The following is a 25,738-nucleotide window of genomic DNA, read 5'->3' on the forward strand; positions in this document are numbered from 1 at the left end:
CCTCACAGCTTCAGCAACATTCTGGAGAGTGCTGAGTAACGGAGGTTCTGTTTTGTTCCAGGCAGCCTGCTAGAGACCATTGAACATGGCTGAAGAGGCTTGGGAATGTGGGGGCTCTGAGCTGAAAAGCAGCACCCTAGTTCTGGGAGGGAAGATCACCTTCATGCTGAGGGTGCATTGGAACTTCTCGGTGGGTGGCTACCAGTTCTGTGATCCTGCCTCTCTCTTCCCTTGGGAAACAGGTCTCTCTTGGGGCTTTCCTTGGCTCTGGATCACCCCACCTTGTCCCCTATCACTTTCTTAGGGAGGATCCTTGACATGAATGCATCCCGCAAAAGGAAATAGTAAGTATGCTTCTGAGCAGCCAACTGCTCATTAACACTCTGCCCTCTCGTGGCAGGCTTCGGTTTGGTTTTCCCAGGTAAGTCCTTAACTGCTCGCGAATTACTTTGAAGCATGCAAAACCTCGAACTTTATTAGGAAAGAAAAAAAATGTAACGACACTCAGTTGCTCACCTGACACCCCAAGCCTGAGCTCCTTTCTACATCTGTATCCGAGGTTTCCTTTCTTATCTCTTCACTTTGTCTAATGACATGCTGGGTAGCACTTTTTCTGGAAAGTCTTCTATCCCTGCTGGCAGGGTTGGTTCCTCTCTCCTTTCCCATCCTGTGCCACTCAGGAAGTTTTCATTTCTAAACACTAGCCAGGCGAGTATGCAGCTGATACACACACCCCTCAGACACCCATTCGGTTCTTAATCTCGTGCCAGCGCACAGGAGTTGCTCAGGGATGCCCACTGATTGCAACTTGCACCCATTATTTCCTCTGGAAGTGAGTACTGGGTCTGGGCAGTTTTCTGTATAGACGCATACATATATACACAAGCAGAGGTGTTACTACAAAATGACATGAATACATACATGAAGACAAACAGAGTAGCATCGACATACGAACACAGACATGCAAACGAGCAGGTGGAGACTCAAGGACTTGGTGCTTTTCGGGCACATTTCAGGTTGGATTTGCTGACCCAGGAGTTTGGTAAGAACCTTGGCTTATTTTTTCTGCACAATTTAAAGATAAAAGGATCATTAACAGCAAAATTATCTTCTCCGTTCAGTCAATGCTCATAGTTTGCAGAGGCATATAGCGGTTCCTCTGAAAGCCCCTTCTAGACCTGGTCCTTGCTCTTTGAGATTTGCGTATTTATAGGAGCTAAACCCACATCCTAGCCAGTGCACACTGGCCATCCCAGCAGCTGAGAGGTAGAAAGCGGAGGGCTAGAAGCCCAGGGTCATCTTCCCTTACATAGTTCAAGGCCAATCCCGATTCCCCGAGACCCTGGCAATAAAACAAAACAAATCCACAAAACCAGAAAGGTAACAAAACCAACAAGGAGGCTAAGCTCTGGGGAGGAGGAGGAGGAGGAGGTCAAAGGTTAACATTACCTATATGATAGTCCTCGATACTGGGTGCGGACATCGGAGAGGTTACCTTCTTGGGAGCCGATGCCATTGCCAGCCTTGGGGAACATCAAATTCCACAAGAAAACCAGTAAGCCAGAGAGAAACGGGGAGCCGTGAACATGGGTTCTGAAGGCATGGCCCCCGGTGCACTCATGGAGGCAAGAATGGTAGTGAGGGGACCCAGGCTGCGACCCTCCTTCCCAGCTGTGCTTTCTTTCACTATGGCAAGCCTTTCCAGAGGCTTGGGACTCAATTGGATCACAGCTGTGAAGTCTGGGAAACTCTCAAGTGCTTTACAAATGGGAGTGATGTTGATACTATTACCAGCATCAGTACCACACAGGGCTTTATGGACAAAGTGCTTAAGCTGCAGCCATTGCGATGGGGAGATTTCCAATAAAATCCTCTCCCTCCCCTCTCTCCCTCCCTCCAGAAAGGCATTTCCAAAGCCCAGCTCTGCTGCCAGAAGGTGGTGCCCTGGGACGGCAGTACAGCCCCATGCTGAAGGTGAAGAGGAGCCAGAGCCTTAGCCACCGCTGAAGGATAAAGCTGCCTTCCATGTGGATGCGGAGGAAACAGATGGGGGTCTGGGCCGCTCACAAGGGAGGGAGAATAGTACCCACACAGGCATCGTTAAGAGAATTTTGAGTCAATGTGACATATTTTTTTGCATATGTCAAAAAGTGGTGTTGGGTGTTCAAAACCTCAGCCAACTGAGAATATTCAGTTCATTCCGGAAAAAGATTTTTTCCCCCCTGCACACCTACTTGATAAAGCAGTTGTAAAAATAACATTGTTGCCAGTCTCCTGGACAGATAGAGGCAGGGGAGAAGGGCGAGAGCTTGTAGAAGCTCGGAGTGCAGGCTTTGGAGTTAGGACGGCAGGGACTTGGAACGGCACCACTACACCCGCTGCCCACTTTTACCCCCCTCCACACCACGCCCACTCCCACCCTCCCACCCCAAGGGCTCCAAAGTCCTTACGGTCAGAGAGTCTCCCAGAGCTGCTACAACTTGGATGTCTGCTGGTCTCAGGGCATGCACTGGAAGATAAGTGGACATGCGTGAGTCTGGGAAGGGAGCTGCCGGCACAGGCTAGAGCCTCTGCTTTATGCCAACACCCCAAACAAGACGCCATGTGTGTTTTGGCCATGTAGAGCTGGGGAGCCCAAACTGTGTTGTCAGAATGTCATACAAGAGTCTCCTCATCAGAGACAAACAAATCTTAGGTTTTCATCAGGCCGGAAGATAAAGAAATAGATGACAGGAATGTTGCAAGGCACCAAGTAGGAATGGGGGGGGGGAGGTATTAGCGCTGGTAGTTATGTGAGAAGTCAGCTGTGGCCTAAGTGCCCACCCAGACAGACACTGGCCCATGTATAGCCCACTTAGAACTGGGTTCTAGATTTCCACAAGAATCTAAGAAACAGTCATGCCAGACCTTTCTCTCCCCTCAAGTCTGTTCTGAAGAATCCAGAGAACTTTCTAGACCCTTCCACAGGCAAAGCTTAAGGACACATTTCCACAGAGCTATCCATTTAACGGGACTCCCTGGCCTTATCCCCCTCTGGACTTCACCACCCTGCAGGCTGGGCCAATAAGAGGCAAGCTCCCATGTCTTCTATGTGTCCCTGCTTAGATCCTGAAAGTAGGATAGGAAACAGCTCCTGACCCAGAATGCACTGGGGCTTGCCAGGCATGACATTGCCGAAGGCCAGAGCTGGGCAAAGCCCATCTAGACCAGGCTAGAAAACAAGCACTGTTCAGGACTGTGTTGAGTGGTCACCATGCGAAGCCTGAGAGATTGCTTACTGGTAGGTAAGGCTTTGTGTGTGTTTGGGGGGGGGGGGGGGGGTCTTGGATCCCAATGGGTCACAAGAGCTTACCCGAGGTTGGTGGTGAGGTTGAAGGGGCTCTGTCCTTGCATAACGTCCAGGTTCCGTAACCCTAAATGCAAAGAGCCAATCCCAGAATCTCAGAGTTAAGGGGGTGACGGGCAGAGAAGTTGGATAGGCATCAGGCTTACTAAGCAGGCTTGAAAAACACAGAGCCTGGGTCTTATACCTGGGGAGGGTCCTCCAGGGGCACTGGAAGATGGCACCCTAGATGATTCTGAATATCAGCCAACCTGTGATCTGTTCATTTAAACTCTGACCTCTCTTTCATGCAGGGCAAGACTCAGGGCCTTCAAAAATGATCCACCCCACCCTCTGCCCTCTCCTTCTGCTGTGAAAGGGGTGGCTAGCTCTGTTCTGCCTTGGTGGGGCTGCAATTTGATATGAATGGAGTTTGTTCTTCTCTCCACCCCATTGGAAGGTGTGGGTGGGGAGATGATTTTATGAAAGGGTCCAAACCATCATCTGCTTTCTGTCAGGGGTTCTCATCCGTCTTCCCATCAGTAGGGGCTGCCCGCCCCATTGCCTGGTGAACCCAAGGGAGACTTAGGTAGATACCTGGTTGCTGTTCTTGTAGGTGCTCAGAAATGGCAAGGTCTGTGGGAAGAGGAGAGGGAACAGTGTCTGGATTCACACCAGCCTAGACATGCCCTTTCCTAGCCTGCCCAGTGCCAATTAGAGCTTAGACCCTTCCAGAAAGACTGACCACCACATGCACCAGGGTCTTCTCTACAACCTGAACCCAGCCCCAAGACGCAGACTGAACCCTTAAGTAGCTACCAGGAAGGCATGTGTACTCTTTCCCACACTCAGCCTATTGGCGAAGGGGGTTGGGTCTTGTTTCTCCACCCCGCCCCTTCCCAATAGGCTGCCTTGCCACCTGCCACCCACTTTGCCCTACAGTGACCTGGGTTCCTTAAGTAAGAAAAAGCAGATTCCTCCACGTCTAGTTCCTCCAATGCAAGCCCTGGTCCAGCAGTTCCCAGTGAGAAGCCTGAGACCCTTTTGGGGACCCAGAAGAATTCAGAAGCCTCAGAGGGGACAGCTACAAAACTCCAAGAATCTGACAGTTTGTGAGTGGAAACTGGGGTCTCGTGCTGCTTTTCCTGCTGGTTAAAATCTGCTTTCCTAGCTCTAGTGTCCATTTTAGCCCCCCACCCTTCTCTACTCTCCCGTCTGTAGTCAGAGGGCGTTGCCTGGACAGCCCACTCTACCTGGTTTGGACACATAATAGGGATCTTGTTTTCAAAATTGTGTTGTCTTGTCTTGTGGCCAACAGGTTCCAGCTAAACAAAGAAGCAAGAAGACGAGGAATGTGGACCAGGTGGCTTGGTCATGATGCAGGGGGCGGGGGAGGTGGGAGGGAGAAGGAGGAGAGATGGCAGGCAGCTGGACTGGAAGGGAGGACTCTTACACCGCAGTTCTTACCATGTTCTTCCAGAGGGCAGTGGCTGAACGTGCATGAGTCTTGCTGCTGAAGTGGAAACAGTCGGGAGCAAAGAAAGAGCTATCGGGCAGGCCCTCCTAGTCACCGGACGGAAAGAGAGAAACAGTTACAGATGGCAGAAAAAGGCAGCTGCGTACCCTCTGGGGTCCCCCCTCATCCCCAATGCATCATTTCTTTACCGGGGTCCGAGGCATGGGCACATTTTCAAAGAACGGCTGGAGAACCACGGTGAAATCATCTCTAGTGTCGTATCGCCTGCTCTCAATCAGCTGTTCAGTGCCTTTCTGCAGGAGGAAACAGGAGACAGAGGTTGGAACAGCTGGAGGGACACAATGAAACCAGTCTCATGTCTTACTAGCTACTTTCAACCAACGCTTGAATTCCTTCCTAAGGGAGGAGGAGGTGATGGAGGGAAGGGGTCCGGTGAAGCATGTTCTGTGACTTCATTCTGAAGCTTCTAAGAAGCTGCACTGTGGTCCCTATCATCATTGAATGTGCTTCCATGGCACAGTCCTTGGCAGTCCCCACTCACTCAGTCAAAGATACTTAGCATCAACTAACTCTGCCTGATACAGACCTCCCCGAGCCCTGCGCAGTGGCAGAACCCTCTCCCAGCTTACCTGATACTGCCTGTTCCTTTCAACTAGGGCGGCAAGTTCTGTTGAGTTATCATCAAACTTCAGGACACAAGGACACATGGTCCTGATGGACAAAACCAAAAAGACACCCCCAGCCCGAGGTCATCATCCTGAATGGGTGATGCAAAGGCTCTGGCCATGAGCCTCAATGTATTTCTTTCTAAGTTGAAGGAGGCATCAGGAATCTAAGGCTAGGTCAAGAGGAAGCCACAGAAAATGACCATGAACTTGCTCTTGGAAACCAAACACCTCCCCCTGATGTCTGGAGGAGTGATTTATGGAGCTGAGTCATCTGATGGTTGTGGAGAGATGTGCAGAGCGACACACCTCCTACAAAACGACAATAGTGACAGTAGCAATAATTGCTAGTATACATTACATGTTAACGGCGCCAAGCATCATGTACTGATACGTTTATATCTCTTAGCCACTCCAGAAACCATTATTGACCTCATTTTACAGGAGAGAAATCCAAAGCTGGCACAGCCTATCATTGTGGTTATTTCAACAGCTAAGGAAGATGATCACGAGTTTGAAGCCAGCCTGGGCAGCTTAACAAGATGCTATTCTTAACATAAAAAATCAACAGGGGGCTGGGGATGTGGCACAGTTGGTAGAGCGCCTGTCTAACATGCCTAAAACCCTGGGTTCTGTCCCTAACACCCCAAAACCGGGTGTGGTGGTCCCTGCCTGTGATCCTAGCACTCTGGGAAGCAGAGGCAGGAGAATCAGAAGTTTAAGGTCATTCTCTACTACAGAGAAAGTTTGAAGCCAGCCTGGGATATACAAGATGCTGTCAAAAAAAAAAACAAAAAAAAACAACAAGATAAAAGTAAAAAGGGCTAGGGATATAGTTCAGTGGTAGCAGACGTTCCAAGGGGTCGGGGGAGAGGAAATGACCAAAGCTCAGTAGTTAAGTAACTTTCTCAACGTCACACAACCTTAGACGTGGATTGGAGCGAGGACTTGGAACTCAGTCTCTGAACTAAACTGTTTCTGACAGTCTGCAGCTCCACTCTGGCTTACCAGCCAGTAAATCTGGATGTTTGGCCTGGGGGATAAGGTAATAAGAGCCCAGGTGGCTCAGCATAGATGTAGCACCACCGAAGAAGCTTGGCCACTGAGACAGAACAGCAGAGAGGTGGAGTGTGGTCCCAAGAGAAGGAAGCCTTTGATTTCGTCAACACTAACGTTCTCATCTTCAAACGGGCTTGGCAAACGCCTTGCTCCGAAAGTCGAGTTCTAGTGGCCAGCAGTGGGAGGCTTTTGGGGGATCTCTCTGGAGTGGATAGCATTTCCATACTGAACCCCCTGCATGTCCCAGTGACTGGAGAAAGTGGAAGCCGGCAGAGGAGTCAGCAGGTTGAAAATAACATGCCTGACACCAGCTGTGTTAATAGACACGCGTCCCTGGCAGGCAGCCTGTTCCTGCTCCACAGTACCCTGAAGCCTTCTCTAGGGAACCTGTGCCGTCTGCCTATACTCCCTTAGGGACAGTCTGCCAGAGTTCTCCAGGGATCAGTATACCCCCTTAATTTCCAAGAACAAGGCTGGCTGGCCCTTGTGAATTATTCATTCGGTTATTCAGCAAACAGCCCCTGCGCTCTACTGGCAGTGACTCAGTGCTCACAGGCTGTGGGGGATAATCACCGCCAGCCGGTGACTAATGACCACGTGGTGTGCTCGGGGATGCGGTGGGGGCTTGCACAGAGCTGGAGGGCAGGGGAGGAAAGTTTGCACAGCCCTGTGACCCAGGCAAACGGTGCAGAGGGGCTTTCAGGGCAGAATCGGTGGGGAATGGCCATGCTTCAGTTAGAAGAGCAGCTTCCTTCCAAAGGTCATACATTTACAATGGTGCGAGAGAGAAGCCATCTTTGGTCGGTTCTGGAGGCTGAGGCCAGCCTCTCAGTAGCATCCTTCTGAGGACTAGAATGCTCTGTTTTGAGAGGAGACTGTCCTCTAGACCCTGCTGATCCTGATCTCTCTTCTTTTTCTTCTAAGGAGTGACATAGCCCTGTGTTGGTCCCACCTGGAGCATCCACATGCCAGTCAGAAACACTGTCCTGGGAATGGGCCTCTGCAGGTGGTGACTATGCTCTGGATATTCTGTGAGTTAGATCTTAGTAGTAGGCTGAGTGCTCCCCAAGTCTTACCCATGACCCCAATCCTAACACCCTCTTCTCCCTTCCTTGATGAAGGGGTCCTGTGGCTTGTCACGGCAACAGAAACAGGAAGAGATGCCCCATGTGCTCCCTCAGAGAGATTGTTGAGGCCTATACTGGTGTTTGGTTTGTTTTTAATATCCTGAGATGCCCCCAGGGAGACCCTTTTCAGGTCAAAATGTGGGGTGGTCCTAGCAATCCCCATACTCTACCCTGGGGTTTCCTAAAGAATATGCTAAAGTCCACGACCCTTTAGGAACATGGGAGAAGTTCCCACCAGACCTGAGGATGAGCCGTGGGCAGCTGACTTGAGTTTCTTTGTATAGCTCCCTCAGGGCGATGATCCCAATCACTTCCACCATATTCACAAAGGCCCGGGGAACCTGCAGGAACATGGCATCAGTCACCAAGGCGACACGTGAAGCGTAGCATCAGCTTCTCACACGGGGGCTGGAGCTCAGATCTTGTGACCTCTTCCTGACCCCGCCCACTTTCTCCTTTCACTCATATATATCTCTGCTCTCCAAGGATGCCAGTGCATGCAGGCTGCAGCGGAGGTGGGCTCAGAACAAAGCCAGAGCTGCGTCCCGGCCTCTGAGGCTACATATGATAGCTATGATAGAACTACTCAAACACCCGTGTGGTCTAAGCCCCGTACCTCTGCATGGAGGATGTCCAGGGCCTTCCTGATGTTGTCTGTGAAGTTTTGGGGAGAAAAGTGATCCTGCAGGCAGAGGAAGAAACTCCTGAGGTCCATGAATCACCCCATCTCCTCCCTACTAAGCAAGATTGTTTCTTATTTTGGCTTTTCCTTTTTCTGTATTTTGGTCAGAGTTGGCAATATTGAAACACAAGATTTAACGAAGGGCAAGGTTCGAGGGAAAGAGAGCTTAGGGGAGCGGGAGATCCCAGCTGGATCAAGAACAGAGAGGAAGAACAAGAAATAAGAGACCATGATAAATGAAGACCACATGAGAATAGGAAGAAGCGAAGTGCTAGAGAGGTCCCCAGAAATCCACAAAGATACCTCCACAATAGACTGCTGGCAATGGTTGAGAGAAAGCCTGAACTGACCTACTGTGGTGATAGGATGGCCAAACACCCTAATTGTCGTGCTAGAAATCTCATCCAATGACTGAGAGAAGCGGATGCAAAGATCCACAGCCAGGCCCCAGGTAGAGCTCCAGGAGTCCAATTGGCAAGAGAGAGGAGGGTTTATATGAGCAAGAATTGTTGAGACCAGGATTGGAAAAAGCACAGGGACAAATAGCCAAATGAATGGAAATACATGAACTATGAACCAATGGCTGGGGGGCCCCCAACTGGATCAGGCCCTCTGGATGAGTGAGACAGTTGATTGGCTTGAACTGTTTGGAAGGCATCCAGGCAATGGGACCAGGACTTGTCCTCAGTGCATGAGCTGGCTGTTTGGAACCTGGGGCTTATGCAGGGACACTTGGCTCAGCCTCGGAGGAGGGGACTGGACCTACCTGAACTGCATCTACCAGGTTGAACTCAATTCCCAGGGGAGTCTTTGCCCTGATGGAGATGGGAATGGGGGATGGGCTGGGGGGGGAAGGTAGGGGGACGGGAGGGGGGAGGACAGGGGAATCTGTGGCTGATATGTAGAATTGAACTGAATTATAAAATAAAAAAATTATACATATATACATATATACATATATAAATAAATAAAAGAAACACATGGTTTGTCTGTGGAGGCCCTAGCTACAATGCTAGAACTCACCACGGCTCTCAGGAAAGGGTCCTTTCTTTTTCATAGGGCAAAGGAAAACTCGGAATTGATTTTGTATTGGCTAGAGGTAGAGCCTTGGCTATGCCGTATCACTTCTCTGAACTCCTCTAAAATGGGGGTGTCGGAGCAGATGACCTGAGGCTCCACAGTGTAAATAGTCTCTGGATCTACTCTCCGCCCCCTTCCTGTGCGATCAGAGAGTCTGCGCTGAACCTCAGGTGCCTAGAATCACATCCAAGCAAGTGCCTCAAGGATGTAGTGGGGGAAACGGGGGGTTTGTGGGGCCTCAAAACATAAATACACTCTGATTTTTATATCTGTGGTTTTAGAATTGTGTGTGTGACAGAGAAAGAAAGAGAGAGAGAGAGAGAGAGAGAGAGAGAGAGAGAGAGAGAGAGAGAGAGAGAGAGAGAGAGAGTGAAAATGGATGGATAGAGGCTGGCACCAGGCATCCTCCTCTGTGGTCTCCACCTCATCTTTTGGGACAGGATCTTCCACTGAATCTGGAGCTTTACTGTTCAGCTAAACTGGTTGGCTAGCAAGCCCCAGGAATACCTTTGTCTCTCCCGAGCAACAGGGTCACAGGTGTGCACAACACAAGCACACCAGGGTCATAGGTGTGCACACACAAGCCCACCGGGGTCACAGGTGTGCACCGTCACAAGCACACTGGGGTCACAGGTGTGCACCATCACAAGCACACTGGGGTCACAGGTGTGCACCATCACAAGCACACTGGGGCCACAGGTGTGCCCCGTCACAAGCACACCGGGGTCACAGGTGTGCACCATCACAAGCGCACCGGGGTTACAGGTGTACACCGTCACTAGCACACCGGGGTCACAGGTGTGCACTGTCACAGCTGGCATCTTCTGTGGGTGCTGGAAGTCCAACCTCAGGTCTCCATGTGTGCATGGTGACATGTCACTGGCAGGGCCATCTCTCCAGCCCCATTTTCAGAGCACGGGGGCGGAACCCCTCTGGTGGATGATGAGCACCCCACTTTACAACAGGGTAAAACTGTGTCCCTCAGGAAGCTGGAGGGGGCATGTACCAAGGTCCCCAAGCCTTTCTTGTCCCCAGCAACTTGTTGGATCTCAGCTTTAAAGTTCCTAGCCCTCCGTACACCAAGGCTACTTTGGCTGTGGACTCTCTGATTTGTGTATCGTCAGAACCCCATGGTGATGTCTCTTGTGTTATGAAAAGTTGCTTGTTTCTGGCCCCTGGCTGAGGGAAACCCCAAGGACAGAGCTTGTGTTTCATCTGCCACGGTTTACCCCTCCCCCACCCCCGGGCACAGCGTGGGGCACAGGTACGGGTGTGAGACAGGTGGTATGGTCTAAGGGGTCTCCTTCAGAGGGACTTGGGAATCCACGATTACATGGCAGCCATAGATCAACAGCCTCTGGTGGGGGCTTCCCATCAGCCCCAAGAGGTGCAGACCTGAACCTTGCCTCATCACCTCCGTGGGAAAACACTTTCTCTAGCGACTGTGCAAAGGCGGAACTGACAGGGCTGGGCAGTGCTGTGGAGAGGAGCCGGCCTATCGTTAGCTATGAAAACACGCGGGAGTGTCTCAAACAACACAAGGTTGTCTTGCTTTCTAGAATATCACCACCAGGCTCCCTCGCTAAGCAACAGCATCAGGACCAGCCTTCCAGGGGAACGTCCTCGGGGTTTTAGGGTTAATTAGTCCTCAGTGGGATCCATGCCAAGCCATGAACAGAGTCCTGACCTAGCTACGCTGTTCCAAGAGCCAGTGGCCAACTACGGAAATCCTTCCCGAGGGTGAGGGGCTGGGGACTTACCAGGTCATTGCAAGAATCGCAGAGGTCATTGCCTCCTATAAACACAGTGATGACCTTCCAGTCCTTCTGGAAGTCTATTGTCTGAAACGCACAGAAAACAAGCAGGGTCAAGCAGGAACTCCCAAAGAGGCAGTTCCCCACATGCCAGAGAGTTCAAACTTTTCTTGGCACAGTAGGACATCGGTCTGTCCCAACCACATCAGTAGGGGGAGCTCTCTGAGTTTTGCTCTTGGTCTCTAGCATGGCCAGGAAGGGGTGGGAGATAGGGAAATAAGTCCTGGCCCTGGGAAGGGAAATTTGTTCTAGAATCTTCTAGAAACCTGGGGTTCTCACAATTAGCTTTACAGGAGACAGATCATCTTCTGGATTTCTAGAAGATTCTAGAACAAATTTCCTAACTCAGATATTCACATGAGTTAAAGGCACCTGTGAAGAGTTCCAGCTGGTGCTGGACCTACAGGCACATGCTTGTAGTCCTGGTGCTAGGGAGGCAGAGGCCAGTGGATCTCTGAGTTCAAGGCCAACCTGGTCTACAGAGAGTTCCAGGACAGCCAGGGCTACATAGAGAATCCCTGTCTTGAGAGACCAAAATAGGAAGGAAGGAAGGAAGGAAGGAAGGAAGGAAGGAAGGAAGGAAGGAAGGAAGGAAGGAAGGAAGGAAGGAAGGGGAAGGAAGGAAGGAAGGAAGGAAAAGAAAAGAAAAGAAAAAAGAAAAGCTCCAGCTGGGGTAGCTGGTCAGAGCAACATTGTGGTCTCGAGAACATGGCCGGGAGAGTTTGCCACTCTAGACTCTACCCTTCTGCAAGAGAGAGAGCCAGAGAAGTGTTTGAAGTCATAGGCTGCATGGAAGGGGATGTGGAGATATGAACATATATATTTGCCATACACCGTGGCCCAAGGGTAGCTGTGGCACTCACAGCCTCTTACGTCATCTCTGGCCCACATAAGCTGCACTTCTCTGGCCTCTGCTTCCAAATGAGGTAGAAGAAGGATGATGGGAATGATGGGAGGGAGAGAGGGGATGCTGGCCAGTTTGACTGTGGACATAGACACATTCTGAAACTCTCCTAATAATTTTTTTTTAGGGGGTGCATTGCATTACAGAAAAATAACCAACATTGATCCCTTTTTGTTATTTTATCCACCCGAGACCACCTCCCAAACCAGTTCAGCACTGAGCCTGCACTTCTCTCTTAGCTGAGAGACAATCTTACACTCATCTGTTAGAACCCAGCCAGACACCTGTCTCCCTTCGGAATCCTGCCAAGCAGGGGACCTAGCCCCGTGGCACCCTCCTCCACTCTACGCGTAACTCTCTTTACAAAGCGTGAGCCAACTGCTTCAGAATCTTGATCCTTCAATGTTGGTCTCCTCTTCTAAACTCCTGGAGGATGGGACCGTGTTGAATTGTCCTCATGTATCTACAGTCCCAGGCTTGGCTGGTAACACACGTTTACTCTGTACAGCTGGTTAACACACTGGATGGGAACCATATTTGCAAAGGCACAGAGGTTCAGGGCTCAGATCGGCTAGAAACCTGGCCGGAATCCTCTGCACCTCTCACCCTACTCCCGACTCCTCTGTGTCTAGGGATTTCTCCTCCCGTTCTGTGGAGTCCCACCTCGGTGTGTCTGGACTTACCTTGTCTGCCTTCATCAGGCTCACCAGCTTTTGGGCCTGGGTAACTAAGCCCCTGTGGGAACACACAGGAGTTGAATGAGGGTTAGTGACAGGAAGGGCAGGCGTAGAGGCAGTAGCAATTGGCAATCCACTTCCGGCGGGTGGCGGGGCAGGACTGAGACACCCCCCCCCCCCCCACACACACACACACAGCTCCTTCTCTACCCAGGCTTCACCGGGGAGGACTGACCACCTGAGACAGGCAGGAGCTTGCACGTTTTGGGGGGGTTGACACTCAGCGGGTTTATTTTCAGGCTGGCATATTTTAATGATACACTTCCGGTTTCTCTTCCAAGCTGGGCTTGTTCAAGGCATAGAGGTCTCACCTAAACATTTTACGTCACATGCCACTCAACTCATGCCCATGTTAGATGCCACGGACTGCCTACCCTACAAGGTGACCTCAGTTTAAAATGACGACAGAGCTCGGTGTCAGAGTGCTTACTTAGCATGAACGAGGCCTTAGGCTCACAGTCTCCATAATGGAAAACAAAAAAACTGTAACCAGGGAGATCAACCTGCTTAAGGAAAGGCATCGTGGGTGCAAATGAGATTCAAGCAGCCCCTTGAGAAAGAGCTCCTATTCTGCTAGGTAGCACGGGTTTGAGTCCCAGGTCTACCCATGACCACCTACCTCTCTAACATCTTTACCTTACAAACCCAATGCTTTCCTTTGTAAAATCAATCAGTGGCCTTGCCTCCATGGGGTCGAGAGAGCCGAATGAGGGTCACATAAAGAGCTTAGTGCCTAACACAAGGCAAGCATCCATGGAATGATTTCTATTATCACTAGCACTGACACCATCTTCAAAGTTCCCCCAGGCACTGTGCCCAACAGGTAACACCAGCTGTCCTACCTCCCTCTTAACTACTAACCCAGTTGCTCTGATCTTGGCCCTAGAACCCTGGGTAGCAGCTACTTGGGAGGAGATACTTTGAGTCTCTTAACCTGTTTCTCATCTATGGATCAGCAGTTATCAGGGCAGCCCCGCTGTCTGAATGCCGATTTGGAATGGGTATTTGGTGGGCTCTATTTAACCAATTAGAAATACAGGTAATAATCCCTCTGTGTGGTGCATCTCACAGAGTTACTATGTGGAACACAAGGGTGCCAACCATGAAGGTATTCTGTAACTTGGGCACTGCTGTGCGTATACGGAGGGTTATGATCAAGATGGGAATAAACCCTGCAAGACCCCAGGCCAGACCCTGGGGTCAGCTTGCTGTACCTGCTCAGGCTGCGTATCTTCTTTGTGCTGTAGTTTCAAGTGTAATATGGGAACAACCCTCCTGGCCCTGCTTTTCTCTACCACCTAGATATCTTCCCTAAGGCCTAAGGAAAAGTGCGGTCACAGATTCCAGGCTGTATGAGCCACACTTACTGCTGTTAGTCATAGGTCCTTGACTCTGCGTGTCCGTTCTTACGTGTCTCCCTGATCTAATCATGTTTAGAACTGCCTTTCTTCTGGTGCAGTTACCAGCTGATACACACTGGAGGAAGAGAAACTACAAATGTTAAAGCCAGCTTTAGCCTGAAAGTGGTAAACCACTAGCCTCTCACCCCCAAAGAAAGAAGCAGCCTTCAAATTAATTCTAAAGCCTATTAGGCTTGGCGTGAACTGTCTTTCCTATAGAGAAAGTTAATGCAAAAGCTCCTCAGAGGACGTTTATAAGCTCCAGGAGAGCCTTCAGGGCTAGGAAAACATCAGGGAGTCTTGGGACCAAACTACACACACACACAAAAAATCTTCAGACCTACACGAAGATGTATGGTCTGTGCTAAATCTGGAAGAAAAATTGGGGTAAAATAGAAAAGATCTTTTTACACGTTTCCCTAATTGGATGTGGTATTCGTGTGTTCATTGGCTAGGAAAAAGACCCCCAGGGACACTCAGTCTTTGAATAGTATGCCAGCAGAGCTGGGGGTACCAGGAACGCTGACCTGCTAGTTTTTAGGGACCATAGGGTCAGCAGCACCATGGGGCATGGTCTCTGAGCCACTATACGTTTTCTTAGGGGAGCCCTGCAGCCCTACTGAATTAGCAGTGGGGCCACTGCTGTGAAGCGTTATTTTAAGATGGGTTGTATTTATTTACGCTGTGGAACATTTGTTTTAATGATGCAAAGGTGTGTTGCATTCTTTTATGTTGCATTTGTTTAACTCTGTGAAGCTGTGCTACTTTGCCTGTCTAAAACACCTGATGGTCTAAATAAAGAACTGAATGGCCAATAGCAAGGCAGGAGAGAGAAAGAGGTGGGGCTGCCAGGCAGAGAGAATAAATAGGAGAAATCTGGGAAGAACAAGAAAAAGAGGAGCAAGAGAACAAGGAGAGGAGGATGCTAGGGGCCAGCCACCCAGCCACAGAGTAAGAACAAAAGTAAGATATACAGAAGAAAGAAAAGGAAAAAGCCCAGAGGCAAAAGGCAGACAAAATAATTTAAGTTAAGGAAAGCTAGCTAGAAACAAGCCAAGCTAAGGCCAGGCATTTATAAGTAATAATAAGACTCCGTGTGGATTTATTTGGGAGCTGGGTGGCGGGCCCCCAAAAGAGCTAAAGAGCCAAAGAGTAAAAACCAAACAACAGACCACCATCCTCACCCAGTCCATGCAAGGGTAGAGCTCACTAGAGCTTTTGTATCCAAGATGCTGTCAACCTGTGACAGCCTTGCCCCATGTGCTTCAGAGACTTGTAGAGGCCAAGGAAGACATGTGGATGCCATTCAGGGCTCCCCTTCCCATGTCAGTGTGCTTCCTATGGCACCGGAAGCATAGAGAGTGCAGAGCCCCAAATGACCCTCTAAAGAAGGCAGGGAATGTAAGACTCAAAAACAACAGGAACAAGCTAATAATGGGGACTCCCCGTGAGCCCATTTACAGCCACTGCTTTGTGAGGGGGACAGGGTTTACCCATGAGGCCAGGTGATCTCCTTGAAGTGCATGCAGGGCATCAGAGGAATCTGATCAGTTGCTAGGGTAGGGCTGAGTGTACCCTGCCAGATTTGTGTGTCTAACGGCGGCAAAGAACTCTCTCAAGACAGCACACTCTGGCTTCTCACCCTGACTCTACCCAGACCAAGACTCTGAACCTACACTAAAGCTCTCCCGGGCACCCCTGCTTCCGTCCTCCCCAGCTCGCACCCCGCTCCGGGATATTCAGGCTCACTCAGATTTGGCTCCCGCTACGGCCTGGTTGAAGGACGCTTTGTCCGTGTTTTCTTTCCCGGTGCCGACAGAGAAGCCCTTCAAGGCGGGGTTGAATTCCCGGAGGATGTCTGGAAATACAAGGGACGTGTTTACCAATGGCCTCCACAGCAACCTTCCCGAGACTCTTTCATTGTTTTGTGACAGGGTCACTTATAAGTATAGCCCAGGCTATCCTCGAACTGGTCATCTTCCTACCTAAGCCTCTTGAGTGCTGGGATGACGCGACCGACTGTCAAGTTCCTTTGACCATTGAGTGTGGGGGACAAAGGACGGCCCCCGGCCCCCAGCCCAGCATGGAACAGAACGTTGGGTGCCTTAGACTTCACAGCAGTGGTCCTCGACCTCCCTGATGCTGCGACCCTTGAATACAGCCCCCTCGTGTTGTGGTGACCCCGAAACTATGACATTATTTTCGTTGCTACTTCGAAATTAATTTCTCTACTGTTAGGCACTGTAATATAAATACCTAACATGCAGGATGGTCTTGGGTGACCCCCGTGAAGAGTCCTTTAACTCCCATGGGGGTCATGACCCCCAGGTTGAGAACTCTGCTTTACATCAGGCACAGCACATAATAATGTACTACACTGAGGCTTTTTGTTTTTTTTTTTTCCTTCAGGTCCTTCTTTAAGGATTTTTATCATGAAGGGCTGTTGAAGTCTTTTCCTCAGCTATTGAGATGATCATGTGATTTCTGTCCATACTAATTTGTATATGTCAATGCATTCATGTTATCTCTGGAATGAAACTGACTGGCATATGGTCTCCATGTGTACTTGAATTTAATTTGCAAGTATTTTATTGAGATGTTTTGCATCTATAATCACAAAGGAAATGGGTCTTTTTTTTTTATGCTACTCTGTGTGCAGCAGGGTTGGTGTGAGGATGATGCTCGCTGTGTAGAGGGAGGTAGGTGGTACTCTTCCCCTCTGTTTTATAGAATGGTTTTTAGGACTGCTGTTAGCCCTCCTCCAAAGGTATAGGAGAATTCGTTAGTGGATCTGTCTGGTTCTCGGCTTTTCTTCACCGAAAAGTTAGTTTTATTTTTCATCAAATTTTAAAGGTAGTTTTGCTGGATGTAGCAATTTTGATTGGCAGTTACTTACCTTCAGGGCTTGAAATAAATAATTCCACATTCTCCTGACTTCTATGGTTGTTGATGAGATCTGTTGTGATTCTGATGTATTTGCCTTTGTGGGTGAGCTGGCATTTCCCCTTTACAGCTACTAATATTTTTTCTTTGCTTTTTAAATTTCGATACACTGTCTATAATACATTGTGATTCTTTGGTCAGGTTCTACTTTGGATTCTAAATGTCTCTTGTGTTTGATTATTTTTCTCTAGATTTGAGAAATTTAATGTTATAAATTGAATTAGATAATTCTGTATTCATTTAGTATTTATCTCATCTCCTTCTATCTTAGCCATTCTTAGGTCTGGCCTCTTGATTATATCCCAGAGTTCTTAGACATTATGGTCATACATTCATTTATTATTTTATTGCTATTTGATCAAAGATTTCATCAATCTTGTCCTCCATCCCTGGGATTTTTTTCATTTTGGTTATAGCTCTTGGCAATACTTTCCATTATGTGTTATTGATTTCACTCAGATTTTTCATTCCTAACATTTCTATTCCCCCAAATCTCAATGACTAGCCCCTTGCTGACTTTTTTCCACATTGCAGACCTTTTTCTCCACACTTGCTGATTATCAATTCCTGTGTCTGTCTTTAGGGTGGCATGCCCCCGCCCTGGAGATTTGCTGACACCATCAGGGCAGAGTTCTGTCTCCCACACACCCTGTATTGGAGCATCTGCTGGGTTAAATCAAGCAGGGCGCCGGGCGGAAGCTCTGTCCTGACCTCACACTATCACTGCACATTCCCACACACCTGTTTTACCCTGAACCATGCAGCTCTGCAGGTTGCTTCCTCCCACTAGGAAAGGTTGAAGAGGTAAGCTAACTGTGTCATGGAGTCTGCCTGAGGGGTGACACTGTCTCCGTCATTTGTAAAGCACTTCGGTGAATGATCTTGAGCAATATGATGTCCAGCCATCATGCTGGGGCATCTCAAAGCCAAGATCGTCACAGTTACAGAAGCAACCTAAGTCACCTCCCAGCAAACGGGGACAGAGAGTACTCAGAACACGGAACTGTACCTACGTAAATTCAACACAGTTTTCCAAGAACCGAAATAGATAATAGACATGAAGTCCTATCAGGTGTGCCAATGTGGACGTTAAGAATCTCTACTGTCCTGTCTAAACTTACTGGCTTAAGACTCAAATAATATCTCAGCTCAAAATATGTATCAAAGGGATATGTACTCCCAAAAGTATCAATAATGAAACCAATCAACCCCCCCAACCCCAGGCAAAAATCCTTAAGGGTTTCTAAGAAGAAAAGAATTCACTGTAAATATTGTCTAACACCTTATTAAAAGAAAGTGTACTTACAAACACTGGGATTGGGCAGTACTAAAAATAATCAATCAAATAACATAATGGAAAGCACTGCCCTTAGCCATACCCAAAAAGATTAAGGCAGATCCGTCAGAAAAATGTACCCAAGCTTAAAAAAAAAAAATCACCCGAGTGGGTGAAAATGTTGAGCCCCAAACAAGGCTCTGTTTGCACAGCCTGAGCAAGGTAACTTCATCTCTCGCTGCTACCATTGCTACGGGTTTATACAGCAAGGTCTTTGTGGACAGAGATGCCCAACCTATCAGGCCTGAGTGGAAAACTTCCCAGATAGGCTCTGTGTCCAGAATGGCAGTCCAATCCTTCTTTATTAGATCACTTTTAAATGATTGTCCTAAGATTTGATCTAAGCTCTCTCTCTCTCTCCTTTTTTCCGCACTCATTTATTGGATAAAGACGATTTCCCATTGAAAAACACTGAAAAAAAGACAAAACCCTCCAAGGCTTTTTAAATTAGCTCAGGAGTCCAGCCGAGATGGCAACCTCGGGGAAGCAGCGCCCCCTACTGTACTCAGCGGCGTCCTGCCGCCTGGCGAGGCTGGCGGCCGCCAGGAGGGGGCGCAGAGGGCTCAGGCGTAGCCACCCCGCCCCGAAGGCACCAAGGTACTCACTGGCCAGGGTGGTCACGGTCCTGATGTTCTCATCTCCTCCGACGCTGTTGGTGAGAAGCAGGAAAGAAAAGGAAGGTTTAATATGCCAGATAAGCCTAAACAAAACAGATTTCCCGCCTGAGTCACAGGCTCGGGGACTCACCCTCTACCCATCATTTCTTCACGAGAACTAAAAACCCAAATCAGAACGCAACTCCGTTCCTCTCACCCTGGACGTCCGCTGGAGCAAACAAAACAGACAAAAGAAGTTAAATTGTCGCTGCTGGGGCTGCTTTTGCTTTAGCTTTGAGCCCGGCTCTGATGTTGGGGCAGGGAGAATTAAGTTTGTCTCTTTCTCTGCCTTTCCCAATCCACAGGGCTTCTGGGCTTCTTTTGTGGCCAGCCCCGTGCCACTTAGCGTCTCCCTTACGGTTACTAGCTGATGCTGCCCTTCCTGTTCCTGTTTAGCTTGGAAAAGCCCGTTTTGAAAGAGCACCTGCGTCAGGGTCTCCCGACCCAAGCTTCCAAAGGAGATAGCACAGGCTTCTAGGAACACAACACTGGTGCCTGTTCACCCCCAAAACTCCTGTCCACACCTTCTGTTATTGGGATTGTAGTCTTTTGGGGAGGCCAGAACATTGAATTTAGAAGTTTGTTATAGAAAGAAAGAGATAGCCCATCCCCCTCACTTGATGTACTGTTTTCTAGAAGGCCCAGGGATCTTCTGGGTCTTGCTCACCTCCAGGACAGGCCTCGGTATTGAGTTAAGACACCGAACAGGTTCCCAGGCTCGGCCCCGGCCCCATTGGCTGCCTGAAAGAGAGAACAAATAGTGGGTGGGCGGCCCCTGCTTTTTCTCAGGACACCTCAGCTGTCCACCTGTTTGAAGGCCCATACCATTAGCCTGAGCAGGACACCTAGGAAAGTTCTTGAATCCAGATGGAACCTCCTATGGGTACATCTGCCGCCCTTTCTGGGACAGTAGTACGCTCCCTCTGGGAAAGCCCGGTGCCATCCACAGCTATACCTCCTGCCCGGAAACCCTGTCTAGACAGCAACTGGGAGATCCAGGAGCCCATAGCATATATTTCTCAAAAGCACGTGTCAGAAGGTGCTGTGTCTTTTGAAAGCTGTGAAACCTATCATCAAAGGAAGCATACGCTAAGTCGGTCCTCATCACATCTATGCATGCTCAGGTGAGAAACAGCAAGATGTTTCTTTAGGGCGTCTCCTCCCCCGAAGCATGTATTTCTAAACTCCAGGAGAAATCCCCAGGTTACTCTCACTACAGTTTGGTACCTAATTCCCTTTTCCGCCTGCCTTCATTTCTCACTTGCTGCCTTCCACACCTGTGTGATTCTTTTTCTCTATGGCTCTCTGTCCCGAGAGCATCTTCTACGACACGGTAGAGGATGGTAAGGGTGGGGTAATGTCAAGACCTCACTCAGCAGGGAGTGGCTAAGATACACACTGGTAAGATGCCAAGAGCCAGCCTGCCAGTCTTTCCCGGGGGGGGGGGGGGGTGTTACACACAGTAGGACCTTTGAGATAAGCAATTGCTGGGGTCTCATTGGAAGAGGTTGCTACAGGGCTAACATTCTGAACCCAGAGTCAGGACTCTTGAGTTCTTGGGCCTGGCTTCTAGACTCAGAAGCCGACTTGGGTACTCCCTGCAAAGCTCCTTATTGGTCGGATGTGAGGAATGCCAGACCTCACGGGACTTTTGTCACGGGGCTACAGACTGAGCTAACTTCATCGTGACTAGGCCAGAATTGTCCTTGGAGAGTTCAAAGCTACAGATGCTATCTTCTAACTGATCCAGGGGATAGCAGCTGGAGACAACAGCTGGATTCTACTGGGAGTGACCGTTAAATAGAAACTTGTTTCTTGGAACCTCTGAGGACCAACCCCCTCAGGCTTTCTATAGGATTTTTTTTTTTTTTAAGTGTGCTTTGTTTAGGGTATCACCCTGGGGCAGCTCCAGAGGTGGGTTTGTCCATTTCTGGGACCTCTACTTCTTCCACCGACCCTCATTTCTCACCCCCACCTCCATACCCATTGGTCCTAGCTCATCACCTCTTTGGCCTGTCTGAGCAATAGACTCTTAGCTTTTCTACAGGGACAAACAGAGGACTGGCTGTGTCTTTGGAGACATGCCAGAAGATGCTGTCCCACTACAGACACGGGCTATGTAACTTCATTTTGTTACTCATGTTCCCTCGGGGTCCCTCCTGCTTTCCCAGCATTGGGGGAGGAAGGTAGAGGGTGGAATGGGAATCACACTGTGCAAGGCATGCTAGATGCTAGGCAGTGGGAATATGGAGGGTCTAGGGATCAGGACCAGAAACAGGCGAGGATTAAAACCTCAACTTTCAGTTCCACGTTTTCATGGTCACTAAAATCTCCTCAGCTGGACCCGGTATCCCACAGCTGTAACCCCAACACTTGGGAGGTAGACACAGGAAGATCAGGAGTTCAGCTACATAGTGAATTAGAGGCCAGCCTGAGCGACATGAAACCCAGTCTCAAAAGCATCAACAAAATCTCCTCCTATTCCTTCTGCAGCTGAGGTCACCTACCGTGAGAGAGTCACCCAGCGCTCCAATCACCTTGATGTCAGCCGGCCTCAGCCTGTGAACTAAAAAGCAAATCTGGGGTGAATGAAAAATGAGGATTTCAGGAAGACCCTGGACCTGGTTCCCTGGGCCTTGCTCCCACCAGCAGCCGACTGAGGCTCGAGTAATTGCGGGCTGCATCACACTCAATGGAAAGAATGCTCAGAGGCATCTCAATTCTCTGTCTCCTTCCCTGGAAATCTCTCTCACCACTTTCATGCTTCTTGGAGAGTGGCAGCTGCCACTCCTACTGAGGACTTTCACTGGGAAGGGAAAACGCCCCTAGTGTTTCCGAGGACATGATGTAAACGAACACATGCGTGATCATGAACGCAATGCCTTTGAGAATATATAGATTAGCCGTCCTCGAACTGGGTTGTGCGCCGGAATCACCTGGAGAGCTTGTTAAACCATATATGATCACCTCCCCGCCCCCCCCCCCCAAACTCCCAAGAGCTTCAGATTCAGGAAGTCTTTAGTGAGTCTAAGAATTTGCATGTTTAATCCTCAGGCACTATAGCTACACCAAGTGCTATCTGGGTATTACATTTTGAGTACTACTGAGAAACACTTTTCATTTTGAAGCCATGGGCAGTGTGGTCCGTTTCTGCATTTGTGGAAGAGACTGTCAACTGTTTCCTTCTAGGTCTAGGTACAAATTGGCTCACACAACCGTGGCTGCCATTGCAAAGCCTGATGGTGGCTTTGTCATCTTGTTTTTAGACCCTAGAGTCACTAAGCATCTTTAGAGTCTTCCTCCCCCCCCCATCATCATGTCTTGAATTTACCGCGCACGCGCGCGCGCGCACACACACACACACACACACACACACACACACACACACGCACGCACATTCCTTTCACGTGATTACAGCCTATGTGGCCTTTCCCAGCTTTCCACAGCTACTCTATATGGTTAGCAGAACAATATCAAATCACAGACCCAGCTGTACACATTAACACATGCCTACAGGGCTAAGCATGGAAACTTGAAAATGACCTCTTCCCAAAGAAATCAGGCTATGAGGGGGCCGGGAGGGGAGAAAAAAGCATACCAGAAAATAAGACCCATTCCCTCAACTCCCAAGTGGTTTATTTTAGCTTGTGTTGATGACAGGCAATCGCTATATTTCGCAGGGCCAGAATAGTGAATTCTCTGAATGCTGACTGGTATGCAAAGGTCAGGGCAAGTCTTTGGAGTTGGTAAAGTGTGAAGGTGATGGGCAGATTTGCCTCTACAGCTCCAACATTTATTATAGGCTGAGAGAAGGGGAAAAAAAAAAAAGCTCAGATGGCTTAGTGGGTAAAAAGCTTCTGCCACCATGCCTAAAGACCCGAGTTTTGTCCTGAGGATCCACAAGGTGGAAAGAGAACCCCTGTAAGTTGGTCTCTGACCTCCGCACCAGCTCCACGGCACAAGTACACCCACACACATTTATACATGTGCATGCAAAATAAAGCTTACAAAAAATATAAACAGCAGCTCAAATAGATCATAATTACCTCTTAAATGTGGCGGATAGAAATGGAACAGAATATATGCACACAGAATATATGCACACATAGACAGATCTCCTCTGCTCCCCCACTCTGTGTGTGTGTGTGTGTGTATATATGTGTATATATACATATATATATACATATATACATATATATACATATATATACATATATATATATATATATATATATATATATATATAAACAGTTTGTTTCTGGAGTGGCTTCTCTACTTGGACACTCTGTATTCACAGCCAGAGAGAATAGGCCATATGAAGCAAGGCTTGGTGGGAGGAGTTGGCTTCTCTGGCATTCTACTGTTATGATACAACCCATGCATTTCTTTGGTTCTATATTCTGTAGACCTTGGTTTGAGGTTTATTAACACTATTGTGTATGATAAAGACTCAGAAATTGAGTAAAATACTTTAGCAATCGCTCTCCGTATTTAGAGATAAGATTAAATTTATGTGGCCTGATTAATGTTATCTGGAACAAACTGTTTACTACCTTGAAAGAAGATTGATACTCATCATTAACTCATGGACATTTCTACAGAATCTTTATCAGAAGGCCATCTAAGCTTTGGTGCGGTATTATGTACAGTGAGCAGTCTACACCCGAGTAACGATGGGGAAATGGCCTCTGCCCATGAAAAGCCATACTCAGGAGTAGCATTTAGCAGTTTGGAGTTTTATTCTTGTGTGGCCCAACAACTTGAACCATCCGATGCTGTAATCTAAAAAGTCAATTTGGTCTCTTTGTTAGCTAGGGCTTCCCAATCCATTTACTCTGCAATTTTAAGGGTCTTATGAAAAGATTTCCACAATGATGGTGATTTACTGACATTAGAATAAAACCCCATTTCTGCCTTTGGGGATTTTAATCTAAGTGTATATGAATAAATGGGTACCTTGTGCATAGGAGGAGTGCAAGAAACATTAATTTCACTTCGAAATGATACAGGTCCGAGGTGTTGTATATGCCAGTTTTCTAGATATGATTGTTATACATTGTATTCATGTCTCAAAAGGCCACGTTGCACTCCAAGAGTATGGATGATTACTATGTATTAGTCATAAGTATATTAATAAAACATATTAGCTTGAATGAAAGGTTATGTGGCCTGTGATGGTTGATTTTACAGATCTCAAAGGTTTAAATAAGAAACTTGGGGAGCAAGGAGGGATAGATAGGAGGGTTTGAAGGGAGGACAAGAGAAAGGAGAAGTGATGTAATTATATTATCTCAGAAAAAATGATAATGGATTGTTTAGGGAGTATTAAAACAAAGCCTGTAATTTCACTCTTTTTGTCTGAACGTTTTTGAGCCATTACTGTTTGAATCTGTTGACATGAAAACCATGTAGAGGCTAATTCCACTGACTTACCTGTGGGACTTTCTCATTTCTACAGTTATCACACCTCAGTGGATGCTGACATCCAAAGAATGTCCCCAGATCTGTCCTCCAGTTCACTAATTTTATTTTCTACTCATTTTGTCCATGTTGTTTAACATAGCAATAGGGGTCCCAATTTCAATGACTATTTCCCCATATTAATTAGGGACCCAATTTTCACCATCCTATGTTCAGATTTCAAAGTTCTATCTGATTCTTTAGCATTTTGGTGGTTCCTTCATCAAATTCTCAATTTGTTTTTATTTGTTTAAACACACTAAATGTATTAAAAAAAACAACAACATTGGGTGAGGAAAACAGATAAATGAGTCTCTTGAGGAGAATCTGAATTTGCTCAGTAGGCTGGATGTACTGAGGGACAGACAGGCTCTTAGTTCTCATGGGACAACGTTTCTTGCTTATGACAGGCTACTACGCCAAGTCACAAGTTTCGTGAACAGGCAGATGGCTTCACAACCTCCACTGAGCATTAGCTCTTGGGTCACAATGAGGTGAAAGGTCTGATGAGCGACTGCCTACTGCTGGAACATGGTCATTCCTCACCTTAGCTTTAGGAGAGCTCAGTTTAGCCGACTGGGGTAAATAAAGAGCATTGGGAGTTTAGAAAGGAGCAGTGACTGAAGTGGGTGTACTTTTTTTTTTTGACTCACACTGCTTGTGACAGCCACATACAGGCAGCACATTGGTGTCTCCTAGCCTCAAAAGCTACAGGTTGTTCCCAGTGCATGGAATTAGAATTACAAGCTTGTCTTCAACGGACAGCCAATGAGCCACGTCCCCTCTCACTCCTCAGTGCCATTTTTGAAAAAAAAAACTGAAGTCAGCAGTAGATCCCCAAGTCGATATTTAAGTCATCCCAGCTATACGAGAGGAAGGGCCAGCTAGTATCAAACTATCAGTGTTCATAAAGCCATAAAGCGCTTTACGTATCCTGCAGGTGTACAAGCCTTTAATCTTTATTGAATTCCAAATGCTGATTGGCTATAAAAAAAATTACCTACACCAACTTTCCGCATCTCATCCCCAAAGCCCCATAGATCAGCTGACGAGGTCCTACCACCCTCAAGCTCTGG

At 48.1% G+C, this 25,738-nt stretch overlaps 1 protein-coding gene across 1 annotated transcript in view; it reads right to left on the reverse strand.

Annotated features, from left to right (window-relative positions):
• Plb1 (phospholipase B1) overlaps positions 1 to 25,738 on the reverse strand; it is an 88,188-nt gene that overhangs the window by 43,853 nt on the left and 18,597 nt on the right. The window contains exons 9-24 of the mRNA XM_059248343.1: positions 21,710 to 21,768; positions 19,870 to 19,943; positions 19,152 to 19,195; positions 16,017 to 16,125; positions 12,814 to 12,865; positions 11,173 to 11,253; positions 8,267 to 8,332; positions 7,891 to 7,991; positions 5,429 to 5,510; positions 4,988 to 5,092; positions 4,790 to 4,885; positions 4,576 to 4,647; positions 3,920 to 3,958; positions 3,353 to 3,413; positions 2,451 to 2,509; positions 1,450 to 1,523 (exon numbers count right to left, since the gene is read on the reverse strand). Of these exons, the coding sequence (XP_059104326.1) occupies positions 1,450 to 1,523; positions 2,451 to 2,509; positions 3,353 to 3,413; positions 3,920 to 3,958; positions 4,576 to 4,647; positions 4,790 to 4,885; positions 4,988 to 5,092; positions 5,429 to 5,510; positions 7,891 to 7,991; positions 8,267 to 8,332; positions 11,173 to 11,253; positions 12,814 to 12,865; positions 16,017 to 16,125; positions 19,152 to 19,195; positions 19,870 to 19,943; positions 21,710 to 21,768 (1,174 nt within the window). The remainder of the gene's footprint in view (positions 1 to 1,449; positions 1,524 to 2,450; positions 2,510 to 3,352; positions 3,414 to 3,919; positions 3,959 to 4,575; positions 4,648 to 4,789; positions 4,886 to 4,987; positions 5,093 to 5,428; positions 5,511 to 7,890; positions 7,992 to 8,266; positions 8,333 to 11,172; positions 11,254 to 12,813; positions 12,866 to 16,016; positions 16,126 to 19,151; positions 19,196 to 19,869; positions 19,944 to 21,709; positions 21,769 to 25,738) is intronic.

The sequence above is a fragment of the Peromyscus eremicus genome, chromosome 22 (genome assembly GCF_949786415.1).
Source record: "Peromyscus eremicus chromosome 22, PerEre_H2_v1, whole genome shotgun sequence".
In the NCBI taxonomy this organism is placed as follows: Eukaryota; Metazoa; Chordata; class Mammalia; order Rodentia; family Cricetidae; genus Peromyscus; species Peromyscus eremicus.